This window comes from Pholcus phalangioides, unplaced genomic scaffold, assembly GCF_987345545.1.
Source record: "Pholcus phalangioides strain wild (caught in Gottingen) unplaced genomic scaffold, Ppha-v1.0 ptg000015l_1, whole genome shotgun sequence".
Lineage (NCBI taxonomy): Eukaryota > Metazoa > Arthropoda > Arachnida > Araneae > Pholcidae > Pholcus > Pholcus phalangioides.
Genome location: NW_028301608.1, coordinates 22,382,018 through 22,407,550, shown reverse-complemented (window position 1 = coordinate 22,407,550; position 25,533 = coordinate 22,382,018). Strand labels below are relative to the sequence as shown.

The following is a 25,533-nucleotide window of genomic DNA, read 5'->3' as shown; positions in this document are numbered from 1 at the left end:
ATTCTAGAAAATGGCTGTGCTGGGAATCGGAGAATTTCATTAACCCTTACATCTGCATTCCTGAGGTATCTCGTCAAACTTGACCTGCTTTATTTCGGTCACCTCGAATTATATGCCGGGTTCTCTTAAAACGCTTTTACTTCCAGTCTGGCAGTTATGATGTGGATGAGGAAAAAATTTGAAACCACTTAAAGGATTAATTGTATTTATTAATGAACATATTCTTTATGGAAATTACTCAGATAAAAAAAATAACTACGCAAAACGTTTTCGAATCTGGGTAAAAACGGACCAGCTTCTAGCTGTTTTGTTTTCTGCCACACAATGTAAGGATTTGATTAACAATTAAAGTTTTCTCTCGAATAAAGTTGATTCATTTGAAAAAATAAGAGCATTCCACTTATTTTTTCCACTTATTAATTACGGTGCAGAAAGGGATAATACATTCGAACTGTAACCTTATTGGTAACGTATATATATATAATATTACCGAGACTTGACTTGTGAAAATCATACACAAACCTGAAACTCAGGTTCTCATAGAGAATTTCGAACCGTGCTACTCCAGTCAGATTGTATGCATTACAGACAATAGAACAAAAGGAAAGGTCTGCACCGCCATCTGTTAGTGCGGTTAGATACTAATAACCTGACATCTCCAGAAAAGTTTCGTGGGGCCTGTCCCACAAGTCTGCTGCCATAAATCTTTTCCTGATAGAGTTTTTTTTTAACAATACGTCAGTCGATTTTCGGGAACCCATAACTGCATATAAGTGAAATAAATTATATCGAATTTGTATAAAACTGAATTTCACGCACGATCAAAGGAATATAATTTATCTTATACAGCGCATATACAGGGCGTGTAACATTTATGTGACTGAATACTTGGTTACTGTGTTTAGATTACAATATTTATCAATATCTAGCCCCAATCATTTTGGGAGAAATGATTAAAAGAAAGATAAATGGAAAATAATGATTATAGTGCAGACGTACACGCACACACGGGATCATGGGCTCCCAACATTTTCTTTGATCATCTGGCCATTTATTTTATTTTTCCAACATGACACGAAATGATTTTCCTTGTCGGTCGAGATTGCATTTTCCTGACCACTGCTGAACATCAGGCCGCAGCAGCAGCAATTCACAACGCACAGTTTTCAAGCGGCAGCGATACAACGAGGTTTTTGTTTTTTCTTGTTTTTGTTTTTTTAATGTCCAATGAATATTATTCCCAAGGAACATCTCGGAATAAATTGATATCATATCGCAGATACAGAGACAGAAAGAGAGAGATTCACAGCAATGGAGATTGTGAGGCTCTTCTTCTTCGTTCTTCACATCGATGTCCAGCATCACACACCCGTAAGCAATTAATTATTGGTTGTTATTTTTTGGTCCTCACGTACAGGAAAAATCTGTAAAAATTAAAAATAAATTAAGTTATAAAAAATAAATTAATAAATTTTTACAAATTTAATTTTCATCCATTTGCGACATATTTGAAATGAAACAAAGTTTTGAACGCAGCTTAAGCTAGGGCCACACATATTTCCAGCCTGGTCTAAGACTTATTTACAAATATATGCTTCCAATGTGTGTGTATGTGTGGGCGCGTGCGTGTGTCCCACTGCTGCAATGAAGCACCAGTGGCATACATTTCAACACAGTGGTCAAATGTTCCTTGGCAAATATTTGCTCTTAGAACACTCTCCGTGTTGTGACTGTTGGCGTTCTCTGACCAACGTGTGACCAGACCATACACTGTGGACCAGACGTACTGGAAGATCAGGGAAAGATGGTGGTTCCTTAGACATGGGGTGAAGGCTATACGGCTAAAAGGTATCGTTGTCGTTCGCGTACTTGCGATAGAGCGGTGGGCATGACCTCGTACACACGAGGAGGTTAGTTTTTCTCTTCGACCAGCCTTCTACCTTCCAATATTTGACGATCATGGTAGAACGGCCTAACTATTCACCCGTGACCAAACTTGGAACGTATTGGGCCAGGCTTGGCACGAGTGTCAAGACAGTTGTCTTGGCCTCGGCTCAAGATGAACCATCTGGCTCATAGTTTCCCAACCTTTTCTGTCCAATCGCCCCCTTCTTCAGAAATATTTTCTCCTATCGTCCCCAACGCAATCTAACCCATAGGATAATATGTTATGCCCGTAGCTTCTACTGCCCCCTGAGAGCTTTCCATCGCCCACGTTGGGAATCACGTCGTTAATCAAAATAGTATGTAATCATTGAGCTAGAATCTAGCTCAATGATTACACACAATTTTGATTCACGACGTCCTTTGTATGGCTTTTTTTCCCATGGAAACTTTATTCATAACATATTCTGACAACCTCAGGGTTCGGTCCTCTCACCATTACTATTTCTAATTTATATAAATGAGTTACCCAGCTCCTTTAACTGCAGTATCAGACTCTTCGAAGTCGATTGCGGCATTTACCAAATATTTTTCAATACATCAGATCAAGAACCTCTTCAACACAACCTTAACATTATATCCGAATAATGCTCATCCTAGAAATTGCCCCTCATCCCCTCAAAAACAGTTTTTATGAAAGTGACACGTAAAAGACTTTCCCTCGATTCCCCTTACTCAATCAACAATTTTTTTTTCTCTGAGGTTTCCCATTACAAATACCTGGGCGTAATATCTCTGTCGATCTCCGCTGGAATCTTCACGTTGGTTATATTTCCCGCAAATGTCTCCAAAGACTCTTTTTCCTTTCTTCGTAACCTGAAAAATTCCAACCGTCATGTCCGTCACCTGTGCTCGATACACATATCCCCTCCCGTTCTCTCCTGTACCTGCGAAACTTTGGAACCATATAAGATTTAAGCATTTAAATCTGACATGGTTGATACGAAGTATTTAAAATTATAATGTCTTTCTCCAAGGGTACCACGAACGTATACACTAGTAATCTCTGGTTTGGCAGCAGCGAAGTGAAATTTCGCTACTACAGATGGAAAACAGAGGATGTAAACATTCGACACTTGACGCAGTGGTAACGTTTACATGGCTATTCTGTAACACGAACTTTGCATACTGTGAATCTGGTGTAATTTACCAGAGTAGTCTAGACTAGACCATTTCTTATCTGCTGATTTTAAAAAGTTTCACCAACATCGCCGAAGAAACTCGAGGACCAACTTTCACGTAGTCAATCAAAAATATTTTTCTAAGTAACGTCTAAAGTTCATAATTACAGAAGTTACTGTACTTTGAAACTATATTTACCTTCACAGCAGTGTTGTGTTCTCAGCTTGTTGATATATCCATTGTCATCCGATATGTTTACGGACTTGTGGTGTCCGATAAAGTCCATTAGCAGGTTCGTGATAAACGCAGTCTCGATCTGGTGCAGAATCAAAAAAAAAAAAAAAAAAAAACATTGGTCTCAATATACAAAAAAGGAATTATCCACTTTTTATAAAAACTAATGACAAAAAAGAAATGATTATGAATATTTAATATCGAGAATATGAATCGGTTCAAACGTCATCGTCCCCAGCATGAATATAAATTTCACATTCTAAAACTTCATGGTTAAACAATTCACGTACAAATTCATAAGATGATTACCAGACTTAATTACTAATATTTCTAAACTTCAAACGAATCTAATTCAGAAATGCGGTGGGTATCTTATTTTAAGGCTATCCAGTATTGAACACAATAACGCACGCAATTACCATTCCGTTTTTTTCTCAGCAACGGGCTATCGTCCTGGCGATGACCGGATAACAGAGGTGACGCTCCAATGGGAGTGCAATCGGCGGCCCGATCCGGTAATTCAGAGCTATATATGGAAAACATGTAAGTTATTCATATCGATACGTATTGGAGACATAATAATAACTGCCATTAATCAGCATTATGAAATAACTGAACTTCATGAACAAATTTTATAATTATACTTATCCAATACAATCATAGACTTAATAGAAATGAACTAATTATCTATGTTTTTGGATAGGGAAAAAATGAACAAGTTTTTTTATCTTACATCAGTCGCATTCAACACTATTTTATCAAAAACACTTCGCCATCAATAAGCTTTATGTCATTCTTGGCAGGTGTGTTATTTAAAGAAAATGAGAATAATCCAACTGGTGGCCCTCACTGTTGGACTTTTCCGTATTGCCAGAGCCGTAATTGCGGATTATAATTTTTTCCTATTCTTTGTTTATCATTTTGCCCAGAGAGTACGGATTGAGCGTCACATTTTGTTCGATTGCTCTACCTAATTGAATCTGACCTAGTCTAATCTTCTGTGCATGCTAAAATGTTCCCGGATCGGTCCCAATGCTAAACTGGAAAATATATCGGCAACGGGATGAGTCTGGTGTTAAAGTTCAGGCGTCCGTGTCATGTGTGTGGATGCCATAAGTTCCTTGATGAAAATTGCATCAAAGTTGTCAAGAAATTGCTTTCAGGAAAAATGATGATCCTAGTTCTTGTTTGAACATTTCATTGCAGTTCGACATTGTAAACTTTAAATTTCATTAGGTCCCGCGGTCTGTTATCAAATCACACGTGTAACCAGTGACTAAAAATCACTAGCTTGTGGAAAGAGTTATAAAACCGATTATATGTTCAACGTTTTCAAAAATATTGAGCAGTTCTGCTTTATGTCAACATTTCTCAACGTTTTTGTTCTTGCAAAACATCAAGAAAAATGTTCATGTTCCACAAAGATGTTAGAATCCTAACACACGGATGCCCTAGATTTCCGGACGAAGTCCATTCGAGACACCCTTGTTTTCATGAACATTCTTTCTACTGTATATTGATCTTGAAAACTTTCAATAGTCATATGATAGGGTTGTAAGCTGTTTCTGCGCTATTAGGCCATGGTTTAGGACATTTTCTTCCTGACGTTTCACCCAGATCTGTGGCAAGCATCTTTCGGCGACAAGCGAGAAATGCTTCATACTTCCCGCTTGTGGCAGAACATGCCTGCCGTAGATGTGAGAGGAAGGTCAGGAAAAAAATGCTATAGACCATTGCCTAATAGCCCGGATGCCGCTTGCAACTCATCGAAAGCCTCAGACAATATACTTCAGTCATATAATTACACACCAATTATCATGGGTTAACCTTTTAAACGATGTATAGCAGATATAAACGTTATCCCTAAATCTCCTGAAAAAGAGCGAATGAAAAATGCGTTTCATTTAGAAATCAGCTGAACAAAATATTTGGGCTTGACTCTGCTAAAATAGACTATTGCCGGCACTTCAAAGAATAATTTGTTATGTACTCACAAACAGTTTGAATAAATTGATTATTTTGTCATTAATTAGAACTAAAATGACCCACCAAATAATAAATACTTATTATCACTATATTTATATTTTCATTTATTACCGTTTCCTTCTTATTCTACTTTTAACAATGTAGTAGATAAAGGATTAAGAAGATATTTTTCCAATGACGGTTAGAGGATTAAACACGTTTTAAATCTCAGTGGTTTTACAAAATTTGTCTACTCACTGATGGTTGTCTCTCAGCACTTCCTTACTGTTAGCTAGAAAGAATAAAAATGAATAAAACGACTTCAAAAAATGCGATATGATCGAAATCCTTAAAATAATCAACATTCACAACTATCCAGAAAAAATATTTAGATATTGGTTTTCAGTGAAAACATTATATAGTATATATTCCGTTGTACTATATCAATATTTCGTATATCAATTTGAATGAAATGACTAACATTTGTAACGTCTCCTAAGTACCAGTACCGTTGCCGTAGCGAGGAATATGATGAGTATGAAACCAATAGCGCCTGCGACGCCAGCTACAATGAGTAAGTTTTCTTCTTGGAACAGAATCTGAACCCATCCAGATGGAGCTAAAACAGTATTTGTGCATAAATTAATTGAAATGCATTCTGTAATTAATACATTCGTTTTATAAATAAATACAATTTGTAATTATAGGTAAATTTCTTAGGGGTGATTATGTCAAATGAATATTTGTTTTCTTTGTTCAGGTTGGGATAAATGTCATTTTGATATGACATCCAGCATCAATGATGCAGAGCTAGAGCTATTAATAATTAGAGCTAGAACTAGAGCTATTAATAATTAGAGCTAGAACTAGAGCTATTAATAATTAGAGCTAGAGCTATTAATAATTAGAGCTAGAACTAGAGCTATTAATAATTAGAGCTAGAACTAGAGCTATTAATAATTAGAGCTAGAGCTATTAATAGTTAGAGCTAGAGCTATTAATAATTAGAGCTAGAGCTAGAGCTATTAATAATTAGAACTAGAGCTATTAATAATTAGAACTAGAGCTATTAATAATTAGAGCTAGAACTAGAGCTATTAATAATTAGAGCTAGAGCTAGAGCTATTAATAATTAGAACTAGAGCTATTAATAATTAGAACTGGAGCCATTAATAAGTCTTAATAATCTGTTTTGTGTAAATAAATATTTTTGATTCGATTCTCGTTCTTAAATGGAGTCAGATGATTCGACGTTACTACCATATTCCCATATTCATTTCATCACCAACCAAACACGAAAATGCTGATTCGAAAGGTGGAATACCAGCTTTATACAATATAAATAAAAAATACCTTATGTATGAAATACCTGGTAAAACAGTCAAGTCTAGATGACACGGATCCGAAGAACCGATCTCGTTGCTGGCAATGCATGAATATCGGCCATACGCATTTCCACTCTCACCTGACACTGCAATGATGCTTTCCTTCATGCCCAATGGTCGAGATTCGCTGAATATCGTCTCATTGTTTTGGAGCCAAGTGAAATTGAAAGCTTCAGGATTCGACGAAGACCTACAGCTGAGTAAAACTCCTCCATCGTCCGTATATTCTTTCCATATCATACATGTAGGGCGGTCTGTATAAAAAACACAAGCCATAAAAATCGCATAAATTAATTTCACAACGATATTCTTACAAACTATTTCAAGTGAGATCGATATTGAAAAGCATGGGTGCACAACCCCTGTCCCATGGGCTTATTGCGGTTCACCAGGGTGCTGCATTCAGCCCACGAAAGGTGCTCTGGTGCAAAAGTATGAGTAGTAAAAAATTTACCCTATTTTATTCATAAAAACACGCAATAAAATCATTATCTATCTACTATCATCTACTCTAGTAATTACACAAATAGTAATAAAAATACAGATTACAATGTCTTAATTATGATCAAAAACACAGATATTAATGCAGTACTTTGAAATAAATTATTGCACCAATGCATATTAATTATATACTAAAATACATCTAATGAAGAAAAGAGCTGTTGCTGAGGGAGAAAATCATGTAATTAAAATCATATAGGCCTGCTGAAAGGACTTCATAGTCCCTTGGGGCTACATAGTGTATGTATTATATGTGTGTGTGTTTTGTGTCGTGTAATATATGTTTGTATTTGTATATTGTAATTTGCTGTTTGTTCGTTTTAATTTAAAAAAAAAATTGAAGTTGTAAATTATTGCCAGAGCGATTGTCAAAGAGAGAGAGAGATAGAGTAAGTAAAGGTAAGTAAACCTGCCAATTATCGTCAAAGATAAATAAAGTTTCCAATTATAACCAAAAAAAATCAATTAAATAAAGTTGCAACCATCGGTAAAATTACTTCCAAAATCGCCAACGATGAGAAATATAGGGTTAATGCAAGTCGCAATGGAACGTGCTTCACCAAAACGATGTATGCTCGACTAATATAAAGACAAAGCCATTTTAAGACCGGAAACACCCCGCTTCCCATCTAGGCGAGATATTGAAGCGCTCCCGAAGGATGGGTGTATCCGTAAAGTTTTATTAACACTAAACGTAGGCGATAAAGTAAAATAAATAAATAAAAATATTGATACAATCATCTTAAAACATCAGCAATCGTAATTCTGGAATCGTATAACAGATAAACAAATTTCGGATTGGATAAACGTTATACGTTTATAATAGAGCTATCGGCATATTCACGGACGGATCAAAAACAGAGACAACTACTGTCTGTGCACATGCAGTTGTGAACGCAGATGGATCAGTTGATGATGCTTGGAGTCGCCGGCTGCGGCAAGGAAACAGCATCTTCCAGGCGCAGGTTCTGGCCATAATAGCTGCCGTGGAATGGGCGATTAAGCAATGTCAGCAGATGTAAACGTATAACGGATTAAAAAAAATTCAGCCACCTCGTTGGGCATTTTGCCAGTTGTGGCGTTGTATTTGTATTTGTATTTGTATATAAACAATCTAAGTCAATGGGCAATAGAAATTATTAACAGGATTAAATCAAGTAAATCACACTTGATACGTCCTTGTCGTCGATGATCCAATCCGTCTCTACAGGTGAACACGCTTAGACCCTCCCATTCACCGGCCACATCTGTTGACCCCGACATGGTCGGAGATGACTTAATATCAATCACCGGGGCTCATGCCGGTTTTAACTCATCATCGCTCCCACCGCTCAGACACGCACTGCCAGTCTTCTTAGTATGTATGTTGTGTAAGTTGTTGTCGAAGAACAATATAATCCACCGCACCCGAGCAAGGCTCATAGGACTCTTCAAAACTTTCTTTTTGAAACACAGTAGACCGTTCTCGGGGATAGCACCAAAACGAAATTTTTTTTGTACATGGACAAGATGTCAGGTAATGCCATAAATATCCAATATCACCACAAGCACACTTGGCGTTGTCCGACTTCTTGAAACGTTCTAGATATGCCGGCAATGGTCCGTGCTCAGCTATCATAATCACTTTCTCTCTAGACCAAATGGTACTATTCCAACGGACGCGTTTCTGTAATTTGTAGGCATCTTTATGGTTATTCTTATCCCATAGCAGTTGTCACTTTTGTAATAGGTCACTTTTAAGCATCACTTTGATGTGACTGCGTGGCAGCAAGAGTCAAGAGTTGTTCTTTCGTTGGGAGATTAAGAGCCTCTTTGGCCAATCTGTGCGCAGTTTCATTACCCGCTATTCCTGCATGGCCTTTGACCCATCTGACACCGATAGATGTATGGTTGTGTAAATGCTTGCATATTCACCGATTATTTTCATGTGGAGTGCGCTGTCAGAATATATCGTCATCTGCTGACCTTGCTTAATCGCCCATTCCACGGCAGCTAGTATGGCCAGAACCTGCGCCTGGAAGATGCTGTTTCCTTGCCGCAGCCGGCGACTCCAAGCATCATCAACTGATCCATCTGCGTTCACAACTGCACGTGCACAGGCAATAGTTGTCTCTGTTTTTGATCCGCCCGTGAATATGCTGATAGCTCTATCTGATGGGGATTGTTCCTCACCAGGCAGCGGAATTTGATCTTGAAACAAGTCCACACTAGGATGATGAAGCCAACTCTTATCGTTCACTTCATAGTCATTAGTTATTATCAGAATTCCGTCCACCGACACATCTCTATCCAACTGCAGGATTGTAGATCGACGCGGGTCGTATTCGACATACAAGCTGAGAGGAGGGTTTCCCCCTAGCAGTATATATAAGACATTGGCCGTAGTTCTGTATACGTCCGTCACATACAACAAGAACGGACGTTGGGCAACATCTAGTAATTTACGCAGTCTCTGCGTCGGAGTTTTATACCAGATGGCACTTCCGTATGAAATTTGCCTTTGCATAACTAATCTGTACAAAATGTTTCTAAATTTTGGGCGCATACCCCACTGTGGGCCCGCTATGCGTCTCAATTTCTACATGGTATCTTGAACCTTGTCAATTTGTTTCATCACATGCGTCGTGAATTTGAACTGATGATCAATATTACACTCCAAAATATTTCATACATTTAGATATTTGCAGTCGAACACTATTGATTCTTATACAGGGACGCTTTTTTTTCGGGTGTGGCCATAATAATTTTGTTTTAGTCACATCCATGCTGAGACGATGATCTTCTAGCCATTTCTACAATTCGTCAAATCCTGCATCTGCAGTGCAGCTAATGTCGCTGAGTGTTCTCGCCGAGATCACAAAAACTAAATCATCGGCGAAAGCCTGGATGTAGACATCCGGTCCCTAGTTCTTTTTTTTGAGCAGTGAGTCAAGCACCATAGACCATAGTAACGGACAGCTGCACGAACCTTGAGGACAGCCCATGACCTGATGTTTTACCGAGTTTCCTCCATCTTCTGACATCACAACCGTTCGATCTTTTAGCATGTTCTCCACTATAGAAACGAGGTTGTGAGGAATCGGTAGTTTTTGTAGACTTAATTATTATCTCGTGGCGGCAAAATACAAAGGCCACAACAGACAAAATTCCGAGCCAGTTGGCTGAAAAAAAAGATACACATGAAAAAAAAAAAAAAAAACATGGGTATCATATACTGTATAACTAAAACACAGCCGCTGTGGTGGTCGAGTGGTCATAGTGATGGACTCGCATCGCGGGGACCCGGGTTCGAGCCCCACCGTCACCACAATGGTGGTTGGCTGAAGTTGGTTTTCTGTGGTTCCCAACTTCGAGGCGCAAATGCGAGCCGATCTCCCCGTTAAAAAGTCTCGTCACAGAGAGCAACAGACCTACAAATAGTACAAATATTCAGTCGCGACACATCACTCACTTCACTTCCGAGATATAGATGGCAGCACTGAAAAATCATACACAACGCTAGATACGCACTTAGACTGTTAGGTGCACACAATTACACTTCCGGCACAACTCACTAGGTAGAAAATTGCCTATGGCGATAGACCTGAGTTGTGCTCGGTTAAAAAAAAAAACAAAAAAAAAACTAAAACACAGCAACTCAAAATAAGTGCAATCATCACGAAGAAAATGAAATGATATGTGAGATGAATATTATTTATATGACATAATTATGAAAAATTTTGAGACATAAATCTGTGTTGGTTGGTCAGAACATGACAACTCCAAAATCACAGTTTTGAGGTATAAGCATTTTCATTGCCATTCAGAAATCAAAAATAAAGCTTGCACACAAATAAAAATGGAAATATCATACATCAGCATGTTTTTCAGCCGTACACACATATTTGTACATTTATCTCACTTCTAATTAGTTATAATTGGCAAGACTTACTTTCAGATCAAAAGCCATTTTTTGGAGATATGTTCTGCCCAAACACCACAGAAATCACCACGATATAATTTGACGCAAAGAAGAAAAATTGAAGTAAACTTCGTTGAAAATTTAGTGCTTTTGGTCATTATCAAAGTTTAAAATTTTGATAAAAGATCTTTTAAAAAACTTGAAAACAAACAACCAATAAACCAATTGGTTACATTTGCGCGAATGTAACGATACACTTAGTGGTTGCATTTTTTCAACTTTTATAAAAGAACTTTTTCCTAAAACTGTAATAGTGTAATCCCTGCCTTTTCTAGAGATTTTTTTCCAGATCCTTCTAGTTCGGCACTCGCCCTCGCTCCTTTATGAGAAAACACCCCTGTTGACTATTAAAACTCAGAAATTTTCAATATAAAAAATTATCTTTATTATCTGAAGACTTTCATTATCTGTTTGATTTATTACGTAAAGTTCGTGTCATATATTGCGCTGGACAAAAGTGATCAATCTCGATATAACGGCTGAGATGGTAAAGATAAAGGAACGAAAAAAATCTCATAATAATGAAGACAAAGTTTCAATCAAAGAATAATACAAAATAAAAGGATAAGAGATATATTCAATCATATAATATTCATATTTATTACGTTTTGACGGGAGGATAAAAGGGAAAATAGCTAATTAACTATTCCTGATACAAAACTGAATAATAATAAGAAATACGAGGAAAGAAAACGGTTTCTCTGAATCAAAACTTCCGAGGAGAAGTTTAATTAAATAAAAAGAAAATTAATTTTAGTTTTAGATAAAGCTCAGATATTTATCGCATCATTTCTTCTCTTTAAAGAAGAAAAATTTCTAGAAATTTCTCTCCAATTATTCCTTTTGATTTGATTGGTTCAGTGAGTCCAACTTTGGACTGAGAAAATTACCTTTATTATTATCATCATTTCTTTTTTCATATAGAAACTTTTAGGAAACTATTCCTAGATTTTGATTCCCTTTTTTTTTGCTTCTAGGTCCCATTTTTCGATGAACATTTATCAGCCTGAATTGTCATGCGGTCAGAAGTTTCTAGATAAAAGAAAAAAGATCTAAAGCGATTGTATTGTGGAAATGTGTGTGTGCGTGTGTGGGGTTTAGTTATAAATCTTACATCTCCGGAGCCGGACAAAACCTTCATTTTGAATGGAGGGAAGCTCAATAATTAAATTAGGTCCCAGGATACCGATGTCGACAGAACGGAAAAGATAGATTAATATTAAAGGATCGGGTTTCCATTATTAAAAATGAATAATGAGCTTCTTTCATTCTACTCTCGCCCCTTTTTTCCGACATTTTATCCTCATTTACCTTATATATTTTTCTTTTTTTATATATCACTTTTAATTCATCTATTTTTAATAACGGATATTTTTAATTTTACTGAAATTTTAATTTTGATGATAATGAGTGAAATATATATATATATATATACATTTCTGTTGAAGATTTAATGATAGAAATTCGATCGAGATGTTTCTTGCTCCAGTTTGACTTTTTTAGGTATTACTCATGTAGATTTTAATACGTGCATTTAATTACACGCGCTGGCGCATTACACAACGCTGGCGTATACAATTATATTCGTATACGCCAGCGTTCTTCAACCTGTGCTCCACGGCGATGGTACAGGTGGTCTGCAGGCAGACTTGACTATCAATTCTAACTAAATGAGAAACGTTCTTATTGATTTTAGCAGTATTATATCAATACATTTTAATTGATAATAGGAGAAACTTATGGGTTAGAATGGAAATTAGTCTTTCACACTTAAGGGCAACCATATCTAATTGAGGAAAATACTGTTTATCGCAATACTAAATATGGAGTGAATTGTAGCCTAAAAATGCAATTTATGATAAATTTGATGATCATTGCTAAAGAGTGGGGGGAAATAATTAACTGCACAAATCACAGTTAACTAAAATGTTTCTCAAGAAAAAGCATTCATAATGTTTAAAGACAATTTCCATTGAAAAAATACGGGAAACTGAACTGAAATATGGCAAAATACGGTATATTGTAAATTTTGTTTTCCTAAACAATAGTTAAGTTGATATAATAAAAAAATCATTTATTTTGTCACCAGTGTGCGTCTTAAAACCCAATTAGGAAGTTATTGACCTGTGTCTCTTGACCCAAATAAAGTAAAATCCACGTCTCTAAGTGCAATATTCGTTCAGATATTAGAATTCCAAAATCATTGAAAATGAAGGAAAAAAATCACAGAAACTATATGGGAAACTTTCATTCCACGCTTCATATGCAGTTGGATACTTTATCTAATTGGAAGTATGTCTCTAGGATCAACGATTCGCCAGTAATTTGCGACAAAGGGATAACATTATTTTTTCAATCGTACTGGCCATCCCACGTATGTAATGATACTCACGCAGTACTGTGATGGAGACTGTTGCTCTGGCTACACCGTGCCTGTTCGATACGACGCAAGTGTAGTTGCCACCCATGTTTCGAGTCAGGGACGAGTTGAACGATAGCACAGGGCTCCTGGACACGATCGTATCCCCGACTTGCCAGAAGAAATTCGGTAACGGATGCGCCGATGCACTACACACTAAATCATCCAAGATCTCCCCCTCCATTATCTCGAGCCGCACAGCCGAAATCTGGATATTCTCTGGAGCATCTACAAATGAAGAACAAAACACGCATTCGGTATACATAACATGCACACTCGTACGTATAATATATACAAATGGGAAACGGAAATATAGGAAGACAAATGTACAACGGAACGTATTATGCAGATTGGACATTTCTGGGCTCAGTCCATGTGCACATGGGGTCGGTATCTTATGCTATATAGTAGTTTACATATTTTTTTATTGTTTTATTACTTTTCTGAACGAGAGTTTACAGAGAGTGCGGCATATTATATGGTATATTATATATTGTAAGAAAGATTGAAATGCAAAAGAAATGGATAATGTACATAATTGCATTTCAGCTGATCTTAAATATCTGGATTTCCCTGAAATTAGTAGATCTAATGTTTCTTCTAGTAGTAGTTTTGGTTCTTGCGCATGCCATTTTGAATGAAGAGTCATATTGAGTGACACATTATGGACCCTCTGTTCTGCTCGCACTAAGGTAACAGTTGTTCGACGAGTATCCAATTTCTGTGCCGATATGATCGGATATTATCTACTCACGTTGTATGCAACTGGTGTATTAAAATATAATAATACCCTGACTTACGTCCCCTCGATTTAAGTCGCCGCGCATTTCCTTCGATTCTTTGAAAAGATGGTTTTTGTCAATTAGGCGCATTTTGAACAAAGTTTAACCAGTTTACAATCAAGGACGTAATATTGCGTCCAACGCGAGTGTAATGAATTCAAATAAGTTCTCACTGTTTTCTTTCCTTTCTCCTCGTCATCGCGAAGGTTTGTTTTAACCCCCTTACGAAACAAAGTTGTTCTCTTTACTTTCGTTTATTTCCGTACTCCTACTAGTGGTTTTTTTCCACACATGATGCAACCTTCCACTATATACATATGAAAGTGAAAGGAAAAAAGTATGGTGACAGTGAAAAGAGAAATCTACTTCGTATCTACTCTCATATCTACTTATCTATTGTATTGTTTTACATTTTGTTTTTCATCTTACTTTTTTTCTATTTTTTTCTTCTCCTTCCCTTTCTTTTTCTAACGTGCGGTTAGGATAGGGGAAGGTTACCATATTTATCACCGATTCGTCAAATAGAGAGAACCCGAATTTCTTGGCAATCGCTTGTAAGTGAGGTGGTTAAAGGCTTTTCACGTTGCATTCTGATAGAGAAATATTGTCGAGTGAGATTCGCATAAAAAAAGATTTACCATTTCTCCTCCATGGGAAGGGGGTTCACCATTGAAAAGTTCATCTCGCCTTACGTCGTCAGTCTAAAGGCTGCTACACGCTACACTTATTTATACGGCTCATTTTATCGTTTTTCGCCAAAGAAGAACCCCCGACGCCAAAGTAGCCCATGTTCACGGTAACCTCAATGAACATGCTGTATATTCATTTTCATTGTTCGTGATCGACATCACGACATATAAATCCTACTTTCGAATTTCAAATATATTTTTTCGGGGGAAAAAAGACTTGGTTGCCTTCATTATCGTCATTTGCTTTGTTTTCCCGTGATTATAATGATAATGATGGAAAGCAGTTTTAAATATATATAATATCAAGTACCCGAATACTCACTTTCAACTCTGAAAGACATGGTGCTGGTCACTCCGGGTCCGATTTCATTGCCGGAGCTCCGACACGTGAAGGTTGCATAGTCGAAACTGTTCGCAGGCAACAGGCTCATGTTCCATGTGAGCGTCGAACTGATGGAAGTGAAGAGATTCCTCGAAGAATCCGGACGATGTCTCGTCATTTTAGACTCGAAGACGATCGAGTCTCTCAAACTCTCGTTGTTTCTCAGCCACTCGAGCTCGCACAAGGGATCGCATTCGACATGGCAGAACAGCTCGACGTTGGACGTGTTTCTCAAAACTCCGCCGCTCTCCGGAAGTTTCTTGACAAAGAATGGAGGCGCTGCACCAAATTGCAATTGTTATTTCATACGTAAGTAATGAACGATATTTGTAAGCAATTTTAAAAGACATTAATTCTTTAGCAAAACACATTTCAATGATCGATCGATGTTATACTGAATTTTTTCGTTTGTTTCATGGGGAAAAATATGTAATACAAAAAATTTATAATTATCTGTGACATTCCAGTACTATGTGAAATTTTGCTTAGGCAAAATGCAATATATATATATATATATATATATTTGGATACCATTAAACTTTTATTCCGGTCAGAAACATTTTTTATTTCAATTTTTTAGGTCTGTGAACTCGAACTAATAGTAAAACTTCTCTTACCTACATTTTACGAAAATATATAATTTCATATATAACACAGATTAAAGAACAAAATTGTGTTGTCAAGGAAGTTTTGACTGTGTCAGGGTATTTTTGGGCTGCTGATTTCAAAACTGATGTTACATTTGCTGGATCTAATTTCTGAAATATGCACATTCTCTTAACTATTTCAAGGTGTTAGTCGGTGTTACTGCGTGCATTGGAATTTAATTCTCCCTTTATCTCAATAACTCGAACCAATATCCCAGAAAGCTAGAACAAATATGGCAAAATCAATGCCAGACTTGAATTTAGCTTACCAAAATCACCCTAAAATTACTAAAATATTTTTGCCAAGGATTTACCGTGTGTATTTATGACTCACGGTTTCAATGTGATTTTTATGATGCTTATGTACTACCACTAGAATTTAATTTTCACTTTATCCCAAAAAGTAGAGCCGACCTGACAAAACCAATGGGATACGGAATCAGCGCTCCAAAATCACCCTAAAAGCATTGAAATATCATTGGAAAAAAATCAGTTTATAACGGTGTAATGCATCTCATATGAGCGGGAGATAATAACATTTCATATTAACAATTTCTCGGACTAATTAATCCAAGCTGCCGAATAAAATAAAAACATAGGACAGGTCATCAATCTGATCTTCAATGAAGTACTTCAATCAAGAAATTCAGCATCAATGCGAATATTATTTGGTCGAAGAATAAAAAACTTACTCCATTTTTAAAATAAAGTTTTAAAAACATAAACACAACGATTCTGATTCAATGTCAGAACTCTTAATAAGGAGATTAATTTTTCTTTTCCAGTATTGTGTAACCGTTTTTAAAAGTGATCCTTCCACTATTTCCGGGACTTAGTTCGTCCTGGATTGGACTATGCCGTCAGGGTTTACAGGGTTTGGCGACCATACTTACAGAGCGACATTGACTTGGTCGAGAAGGTGAAGAGAAAAGCAACGCGTGCTCTTGATGGCACACCGTGCTTACGATATGAAGAGAGATTTGATTTTTTGAAAATCAATTCTCAACGCGATGGATAGACCATGCGTTATTAATAAACCGTCAATCAACTGCCTCGACATGGGGACACCAGTATCGTTTAAGTAAGGAACAACTCCGGGTTGTACTACCGTAGGGAGTTTTTCCTCTAATAGGGTTATGAATAAATGGAATAGCTTACCTACGGGGGTCGTGAATTCTAACACAATAGACACGCTTAAAAAGAAGCACGATAAACATTTTGGGATAAATCGAGAAGCTATTCATACTTAGTTGAGACGACACAATTTTTTATGGGCAGTTTATTTATATTTTACTGTACTCATTGTTTTTTTTTCTTGATCTTACTGGGTTGCTGTATTTTTGACACAGTTTAGATATGTATTCGACATCCATATTCTTTTATGGACATCTTTTTTTCAGGCACCTCGTTGGGCTTTTTTTCTGTTGTGGCCCCTGTAGTTTTATTTGAATGTTCCTTTTTTTTTTGGAAAACCACAAGTTCTTAAATTCTTTCCCCTGGGCTTACGATATCAAGCTTGATCTCTATCAAAGGCGTAAGCAATTGCGCGGTGTGGTAGGAGATAGAGGCCCCCGCACCCGAAAACCACAAATTTAAAAAAAATATATTTTTTTTTGTATAAAAAATGGCGTAGTAGTTTATTTCAGACACAATAAATTATAATAACGTTAAAATTTATCTTAATTACGCAACAAAAGTGTCATTTAATTTGTTGTAACCCCCCCCCCGCCCCCGCCAAATAGAGCACCGTAATTACGTTTGTTACCGTAAAACAGAATAAGACATCAAAAGGCACAACAAACAAACAAAAAACGGAAAAGCAGCAAAGATGTCACCACCATCACAGAGTAAATGATAAAAAGATGCATCCTCCAAGAATAAAATCGAAAATAAACACTCGTATTACTTAGAACAAGAAGAAAAATAAATAAAAGGAAGTTTTTTCTTATTTTTCTATTTACCTGAATACAACAAACAATGTCCCGACATCTGCCAGTTATCCATTAAATATATAAAAAAAGATAAAAGAAAGAAATCAGAGGAAAGAGTTATGGATGAAAGAAATGTAACGAAAGGATGAGAGAAAAAATAGAGAAGGATTTCGTATTTCTTGTAGCCGATGATTTCTTCTACAAAAGAAAAAGAAGAAGAAAGACAGAAGAAAGATTTCTTATTATTATTTCTTTTTTTCTTCTTTTTTATCTTCATCAAAAGAAGTTTCTTTGGGTTACTCACAGTAAGAAGCAGCTGGGATAAATTGCGAACATTTTCTGGAAATTGTTTGAAAGTAATTTTGTGTGTGTGTCTCGTCTCTGTGTTCTTAGATGTAACTCTCTGATACACGAGATTCTAGTGTAAGGAATCGAACAAAAGAAACTTCGCAGAGATTGCTCTGCGATACTTTTCTATCCTTTATTCTCGGCTGACTTTTTGATTTTTTTTTAAGACAGAAGAAAGTCCTTTATGGTTTCAGGTTTCGAATATTCAGGTAGCGTCGTTTGGTATGAGTTATAGTAATGCAATTTTGTTTTTACTTTTTTTTTTGACTCACGAAAGTTTAGAATACGGGATTCTTTTGTCATGAATGAAGTCTTTTATTGTGTGTATTTTATAGAGCAGTGTTTTTTGGAACTGTGTTGCATTCTGATTTTAATTCTCTTGTTATTTCCTTATACAAAATTTATCCGGGCTGTGCGGGAGAGGAGGGGGGTCACGGATGCACGTTTCAAAAGCGTACAATAAATCCAGCGTGGGATTTATTGTTGCAGCAAAATATGGTGAGGACGAGTAACAGCTATAGCAGCAGGCCTCCGCGCGATGCTCGTGACGTCGAAGAAGGTCATGTCACTTATACCAATTGGATATAGCAAGCCGACGCATGCGTCATCTTTGCCCTTTTTTGTAGTATATCCATTACTTCTTCACCTTCTTCAGTGACGTTATGAGCTTTCCGTGTAGAGTTTCTGCTATATAGATGGTGTTGCTCAGCCTCAATTACTAAATCACTGCTGAGGACGAGCGGTTACATTCCTAAGGCCCCTGCGGCCCTACCAAGGACATTGACGGGCCGGAAACGCAGGATATATCGAAACATGTCGTCCCCGCATGTCAGAAGAACGAATGTGCAAAATTTACCCCTTTTATTTATCAGCTCGTAGGATACATTATTCCCGCTGTGGGGGTCGAGTGGTCATAGTGGCGAACTCGGGTCGTGAGATCCGGGTTCGAACTCTACCGTCGCCACAGTTGTGGTTGACTGAAGTTGGCCTTCTGTGGTTCCCAACTTCAAGGCGCGAATCTCCCCTTTAAAAAGTCTCGCCACAGAGAGCAACAGACCTACTGACATTGCAAATGTTACTCAATCATAACACATCACTCACTTCACTTCTGAAGTTTAAATAGCAGCACTGAAAAATCAAACACAACACTACATACACACTTAGACTGTTAGGTACACACATAGTTATATTTCCGGCACAGCTCACCAGCTAGTAAATCGCTCATAGATGGTGATAGACCTGGGTTGTGCTCGGTGTGAAAGAAAAAAGAAAGATCTTATTTTCCTATCTAGGTTGTGCCTGAAACAAGAATGCGTATCCCTACTGAAACACATGTTAATCTCTTTCAAGAAAAATAACTTCTATAGAGTAACATGGGGGAAGAAAACATTCGAACGTCATTTCCCACGTTCTCTCTTTTTTTTTTTTTAAAGGATATTGCACATCCGTGCTTCGGACATGGGGGGATGACGACGATATATTGCTGATATCTCATAAAATATTGCCCGATCGAACGAATTTCAGTAAATGGCCATGTGAGTGTGTTTGAATAGCTTATTTTTTATTACTATAAGTTTTCAATTATTTCTTTATCAGACGGATAAGATTTGTGATAGTCTACTTCAGCGATTCCCAACGTGGGCATTAACGCCTTTGGGGGGGGGGGGGGCGATGGAATGTTCCAGGGGGGCGGTAGAAGCTACGGGTATAACATAGGATTCTATGGGTTACATTGCGTTAAGGGCGCTGGGAGAAAAAATTTCTGAAGAAGGGGAAGATGGGATAAAAAAGTTGGGAAACTGTGGTTTACTGCGTTAGACTTGGTCCTATTTCCTTCATATTCTATACACGTATTTTGCAAGCGATTATCTGCTTTTCCGATATCTCCCGGTGAGATTCCCGCCTCTGTGGACTCGATGTCTACTTTAATTAACTATTGTGAATTATATGTGTACTACACCTCTGATCGATTATTTGTTATATTCTCTGAAATCCATCATCATGTTTCTTTGTATGTAGCCTATATTTGTACATTAGGTTCCCGAGAAAAGACCGCAGTGGTACCGTTCCCATCGTGCAAGCCGGAAGCCATCGTGCAAAACCTCCCATAACACTTCGTGGAAGTGTTATGGGAGTTATTTCCTTTGGACTGCACCAGGATCGGCAATATTGAATTCTGACACGAAAAAGGAACTTTGTCTCATTTTAATTTGAATACATTTTAGCACGTTTCGAATACACAATAAAAATTTCCTTTCACTCTTTTACGCGTTTCGGCCTTGCAATGCAGTGCCGTTTTCAGAATATCGTGGTTTCAAACAGAAAATTCCATCTTCAGAACACGTTAAAACTGTCTTTAATGAATTCAACAGAATAATATCAACTTCAGTCTCTCATTGTATACTTACTGACTATATTTATTGCATTCTTTTTTGTGAAGGTGATCATATATCCCAGGATGATTACACTGGGATACATTGATCTCGAACTGTCAAAACTTGCATGAAAGAAAGTAACAAGTATGATTTAGACATTTGGATTGTCCTCGATTTATTTTAGTCAGCACACTACTACTATTATTCACCTCGTACACATTTTTCTGCGAAATTTCTGATATTGGTTTCTAACATTGCAGGTGCATGTTGTATGCACAAATATGCGTGGCTTTAACAAATTTATGTTGTGATTGTTGCATGTCCTTGCTGGTGTGCTACCATCTGTCCTCCATATTTTGAAGAAAAGATGGTATATGCTGGATTTACATGTTATGTAGCTACGATGTTGAAGGTCTGCCTTGCCTCAGAGTTTGAAAACCGCAGAAAACCGACTTCAGCCGACCACCAATGTGCCCTCAATGGAGTTCGAACCTGGATCGACCCCTGTTCGAATCACGTAATCAGGGCTCTGTAGAGATCTTATTAGAGAGAAACGTGAGAAACCAATTGTTTTTCCCGGATACACCAAATATCTCGTTGGAAATATGGAATTAGTGTTGAGATTCTGCATGACTTTTTATAAACCTAATAAAAATAATTTGATTGCCATGTGATTTTGATTTTAAAAAAAAAACCAGGATTTTTGCGAATCCGGTTCATTGGACAGTTTTTAGAGATGGGTACAGAATAGCTAGGATGCCCTAATTTTTCCTTAACCGTAGTTCTCTCTTGCAAGTGTAACTCCCATTTTATCAAGACTTTTTCTAAAGTAGAACACTTTATTTTTGAGAATCTAAATCCTCAGCAATCGTCAGGAACAAAAAAGACAAGAAAAACAATCTCATTTGTTAACGTCTTTTTTCTGCGCCAAAAAAAAGAAGCCATTTCCGATCGATCATTGAATTGCGTAACAAAGAAAAGACTTTTTTTGTTTTTCTTCTTTCATGAAAAGACTTATAAAGAATGTGGTAAAGAAAGAGAATAACACAAACCTACGGCTGATAGGGCAAATTGCGAAACAGGACCAGCGCCGATGTCATTGACTGCGGCACACGAGTAATTCCCTTGGGTGAGGACCGTGACTGGTTTCAAGAGCAGCATAGGCCCTGTTTCGTTCAGCCTCCCGGAATCTTTCCACCAATGGAACTTGGTAGATTCTGGATGGCCGAAGTCTTTAAGTTGGCATTCCAAGGTAACGGCTCTGCCTTTGACTGCGAGTTCTTGCTGTTGCATCAGGAAGGATTCACCCGGAGTATCTGGAAGAGGAAATACGACACACATATTTGGTAAACTCAGAAGAATATGAAGCTATCAATAAATAGTATCGAGTAACAAAACGGATTGAATAAATTGAAGAATTTTTGTTATAGCCCCCACTGGGCTATAACTAGGTTAAGCCAGTTTTCCTCAAACTTATCCAGCAGATGGGCCCCTTAAGAATACATTATCTTCTTGCACTTCCCCCACGTTTTATCCTGTCATGTGTATAGGATCTATTTATACTATCTTCTAAGTGTCCTCTACCCTCTCTCATCCAAGAGATTCCCTTTTACTTATAGAATTGAGTTCAGCAAAAACTGAATTTAAAATTCACAAAAATGTTATAAGATCGATCTCTGGAACCCCAGGGCAGGTACGGATCCATACGGCATGCGCGAATACATTGGGAGGGCGCTAAAAGGGTGCTATCGTTCAATAGAAAAGTTGCCACGAAATTATTATCGCATAGGCGGGAAGGCAGAGGGTGGCATTCGCCCTCCCTTGTTTACTATACTCACTCTCGGTAATTCTCCCTCTCCCCGTACGAGCAGCCTGTATTCGTTTATACCAAAAGGTAGCCAATCATCCCTCCCAGGAGCTGAATTATACTGGGAAAAATAAATGAATAAAAATGTCTGCGTAGGAATACTGGATGGATCCAACGACCCTACATAATAAAACGACCTCTTCGTCTCTGGACCCCTTGGCTCTCACCTACCCTGGGCTAGAGTTCAGCGAGTGTTTTTTCTTTTTTTTTCGGGGGGGGGGAGCTTTTATGCACAACCCTATGGTCCTCAGGCAAAGTGATGGTCGGGAGTCCCATACTTAGCTGGAGGTAAAAACTTACATATACATACTTACATTTGAAAACCATAGTACGAGATCTCATCGTGCTGGCCCCCTATAGTTATTAGGCTCCGGACCATGCCTGTATGAGGCCCAAGGGTTAAAATGTTCCTAGTTCTATAGAAAACTCTGCTGGATTCTAAAAGTATTCCCATTTTCTCTCCACCATATGTGTGCGTGCGTGCGTGCGTGCGTGTGGCGAACTTTCCCCTTCATCTGATTTTCACGTATGGCCCAATAATAATATCTGAGGTGTCCTGGGATAATATAAAGTCAATCCTTGCGGTCCTTACCCAGGACTGCAATGTTGTCAACCGATCTTAGACAGGGTGCAACCGGCACGATACAGCAAGCGATGCAGTGAGCATTGCTGAGCAACTCGACGCGGGTAAGATAAAAAAACTGAAAATCAGATTTTTAACCAATCAGTGTCGAGTTTCAGGCTGCATGGCTTGAAGTATCGCACATATTGAAATGCGTCTTATTGTCTCTTGTTATTTTCAATTGCATTATACCTATAAGACGGTAATGAACTAACTTAGGATAACGCCTAGAAGATTAATCTAACCTTTTGAAAAATAGATTTTTGCTTTATATCGGCTGAACATTCAAATATCAGGGGGGATGTATAAAATTTGAATTTATTCTCGGAAGATTACATCGGTATTCCGTTCGACTATGGAAGAGCATTTGCATCTGGGATCTGGGTTCTGTTCGAAGCTGTTCGGTTTGTTATTCCGAGAAGGTTTCTTTTGACTGCGTTCGGATTTGAGTCACGTTCCTTATCCCCATGCTAATTCTTCGCAGGTCCCACAGCAGCGGAAATTCCGGAATCCTACCACGATATATGACATCGAGAGCGATGAGATGAATTTTCTATCCAGACACAGACAGTGAGAGAATTCCACGGCTTTGAGAATCTGTCATCGACTGGTTTGCATCGAAAACAAGATTCCATTTTATCCCCCCCCCCCCCCCCACTGTTGGTTTTGCCATGAGAAATGGTTTTGCGCTTCTTCTACTGCTGCTCTGCTGGCGTCTCGTTCCTTTTACCCGACCGAAACCCTTTGGGGATTTTATGGCGAAACGGGACGTACATTACGCAAAATGGATGTCGTCCAAACTGGAATGGCTTCTCTACGCAAATATCAACGAAATATTCCCTAATCACGTTTCTGAGGGTGAGTGAGTACAGCTCATGAAAAGGAATCCAGGAAAAAATAAATAAAGTATTACACACTATATAATGCGATTTTTGTCCTTTGTTAGCAAACCATATTTTTCAAATGCTAACGAATAAACAAAATGGATACAGAAATTTTAAGTTTTGAAGTTTGCTTTTGAGATCAGCAGAGCGATATTTTTTAATCTTTGGCAAGGGTGGCAAACATCTGAGAAAGAAGGATTATCTGAGTTGCAAGGAAATATCAAGAAAAAATTGTATGCGATAAATTGTTGTTTTTTTTTCATAGAATTGCCAGTTATTCATCTCAAAAATCATTGATACACAAAAGACTATATATATATATATATATATATATATATTTCATTGAAATTATAGTAGGACGTATGACCAATCAATCGTCATCAATAAATAATCTGAAAGGTTAAATTGCCTCCCACCACCAAAACCAGATACGCCAAGGAAAAAAGTATTTATTTATGCATTATTTGTGAATAGCAGGCTGGCATTCTTGCATGAGATGAGGGGAAAAAGACACACGCACATATGGAATCCACAAATAAACAGAAAAACGAATAAAATAAACAAGCGAGTCAAAAAAACAAAATGAAAATATTTTACAATTATTAAAAGAGGTTTGTACGTGCATATAAAATTACACGTAAAAGAATGCAATTGATAAGTTAAAACCACAACGACATGACAGTGGCTGACTCAGAAATGGTAAAAACAGAGAAAATTCTTCACAAAACAAAAATAAATAAATAAATGAAAAATAAATTAAAAAGCATAGCATTCGATGATATGTGACAGATCATAGTCTGCGATTGTTCAAAATATCTGATTGTGGGACCAAACACTGCAAACATGTTTTATCCAATGGTATAACCGCAGCCACACGCTCTGTTTAATGGTGCTACACACTACTCTGTGACGTCCCAACGTCACGTCAGTCACATGGTGAATTCTGTGACGTAGATTCCACGTCAAAAAATTTCTCACGAATCAGAATACACCGTCTCATTGACGTAACGGGGTTCCGTGTCACGTCCGTCAGTGCCACTAGTGGTCGATTATTTATTTTTTCAAAAACTATAGAGAAAGCCCACCAAAGATCTCAGTCTAGGAAACCTAGGGTACCGGTTGTGGGGGGGGGGGCATGGCAAGCACCGAAGAACAGGCGGGAAAAGGAAAAATTTTATTCCTACGTATATAGAAATGTCTTCTTTTTTTTTTCTAGATAGTGGGCACATTCTCTTTTATTTAACCTGCGGAGACCTGTTGTTTCGCTTTCCACAGAATTTTGATATCTGGATATATGTTCGTAATGACAAAATAACATGCTACTTTATATAATGACTTATAAGCAATTTTTTTTTTTTCGCACAGCAAAAAAAATCTCTGTACACGGATGGATTCTCAGACTTGGAACATCCCATATTTTGTAAACTTATCCACTATGAAAATACGGTGCCTTTCTTTGTTACTTTTGTCCATAA

At 37.5% G+C, this 25,533-nt stretch overlaps 1 protein-coding gene across 1 annotated transcript in view; it reads right to left on the bottom strand.

The window, feature by feature from the left end:
• Nucleotides 1–1,219: 1,219 nt before the first annotated feature.
• LOC149075682 (B-cell receptor CD22-like) overlaps nucleotides 1,220–25,533 on the bottom strand; it is a 105,084-nt gene continuing 80,770 nt past the window's right edge. Inside the window, exons 7-15 of the mRNA XM_089243170.1 lie at nucleotides 21,738–22,001; nucleotides 15,325–15,663; nucleotides 13,505–13,759; nucleotides 6,635–6,904; nucleotides 5,747–5,884; nucleotides 5,524–5,557; nucleotides 3,720–3,826; nucleotides 3,265–3,382; nucleotides 1,220–1,424 (exon numbers count right to left, since the gene is read on the bottom strand). Coding sequence (XP_089099296.1) covers nucleotides 3,309–3,382; nucleotides 3,720–3,826; nucleotides 5,524–5,557; nucleotides 5,747–5,884; nucleotides 6,635–6,904; nucleotides 13,505–13,759; nucleotides 15,325–15,663; nucleotides 21,738–22,001 — 1,481 coding nt within the window. The 3' untranslated portion in view covers nucleotides 1,220–1,424; nucleotides 3,265–3,308. The remainder of the gene's footprint in view (nucleotides 1,425–3,264; nucleotides 3,383–3,719; nucleotides 3,827–5,523; nucleotides 5,558–5,746; nucleotides 5,885–6,634; nucleotides 6,905–13,504; nucleotides 13,760–15,324; nucleotides 15,664–21,737; nucleotides 22,002–25,533) is intronic.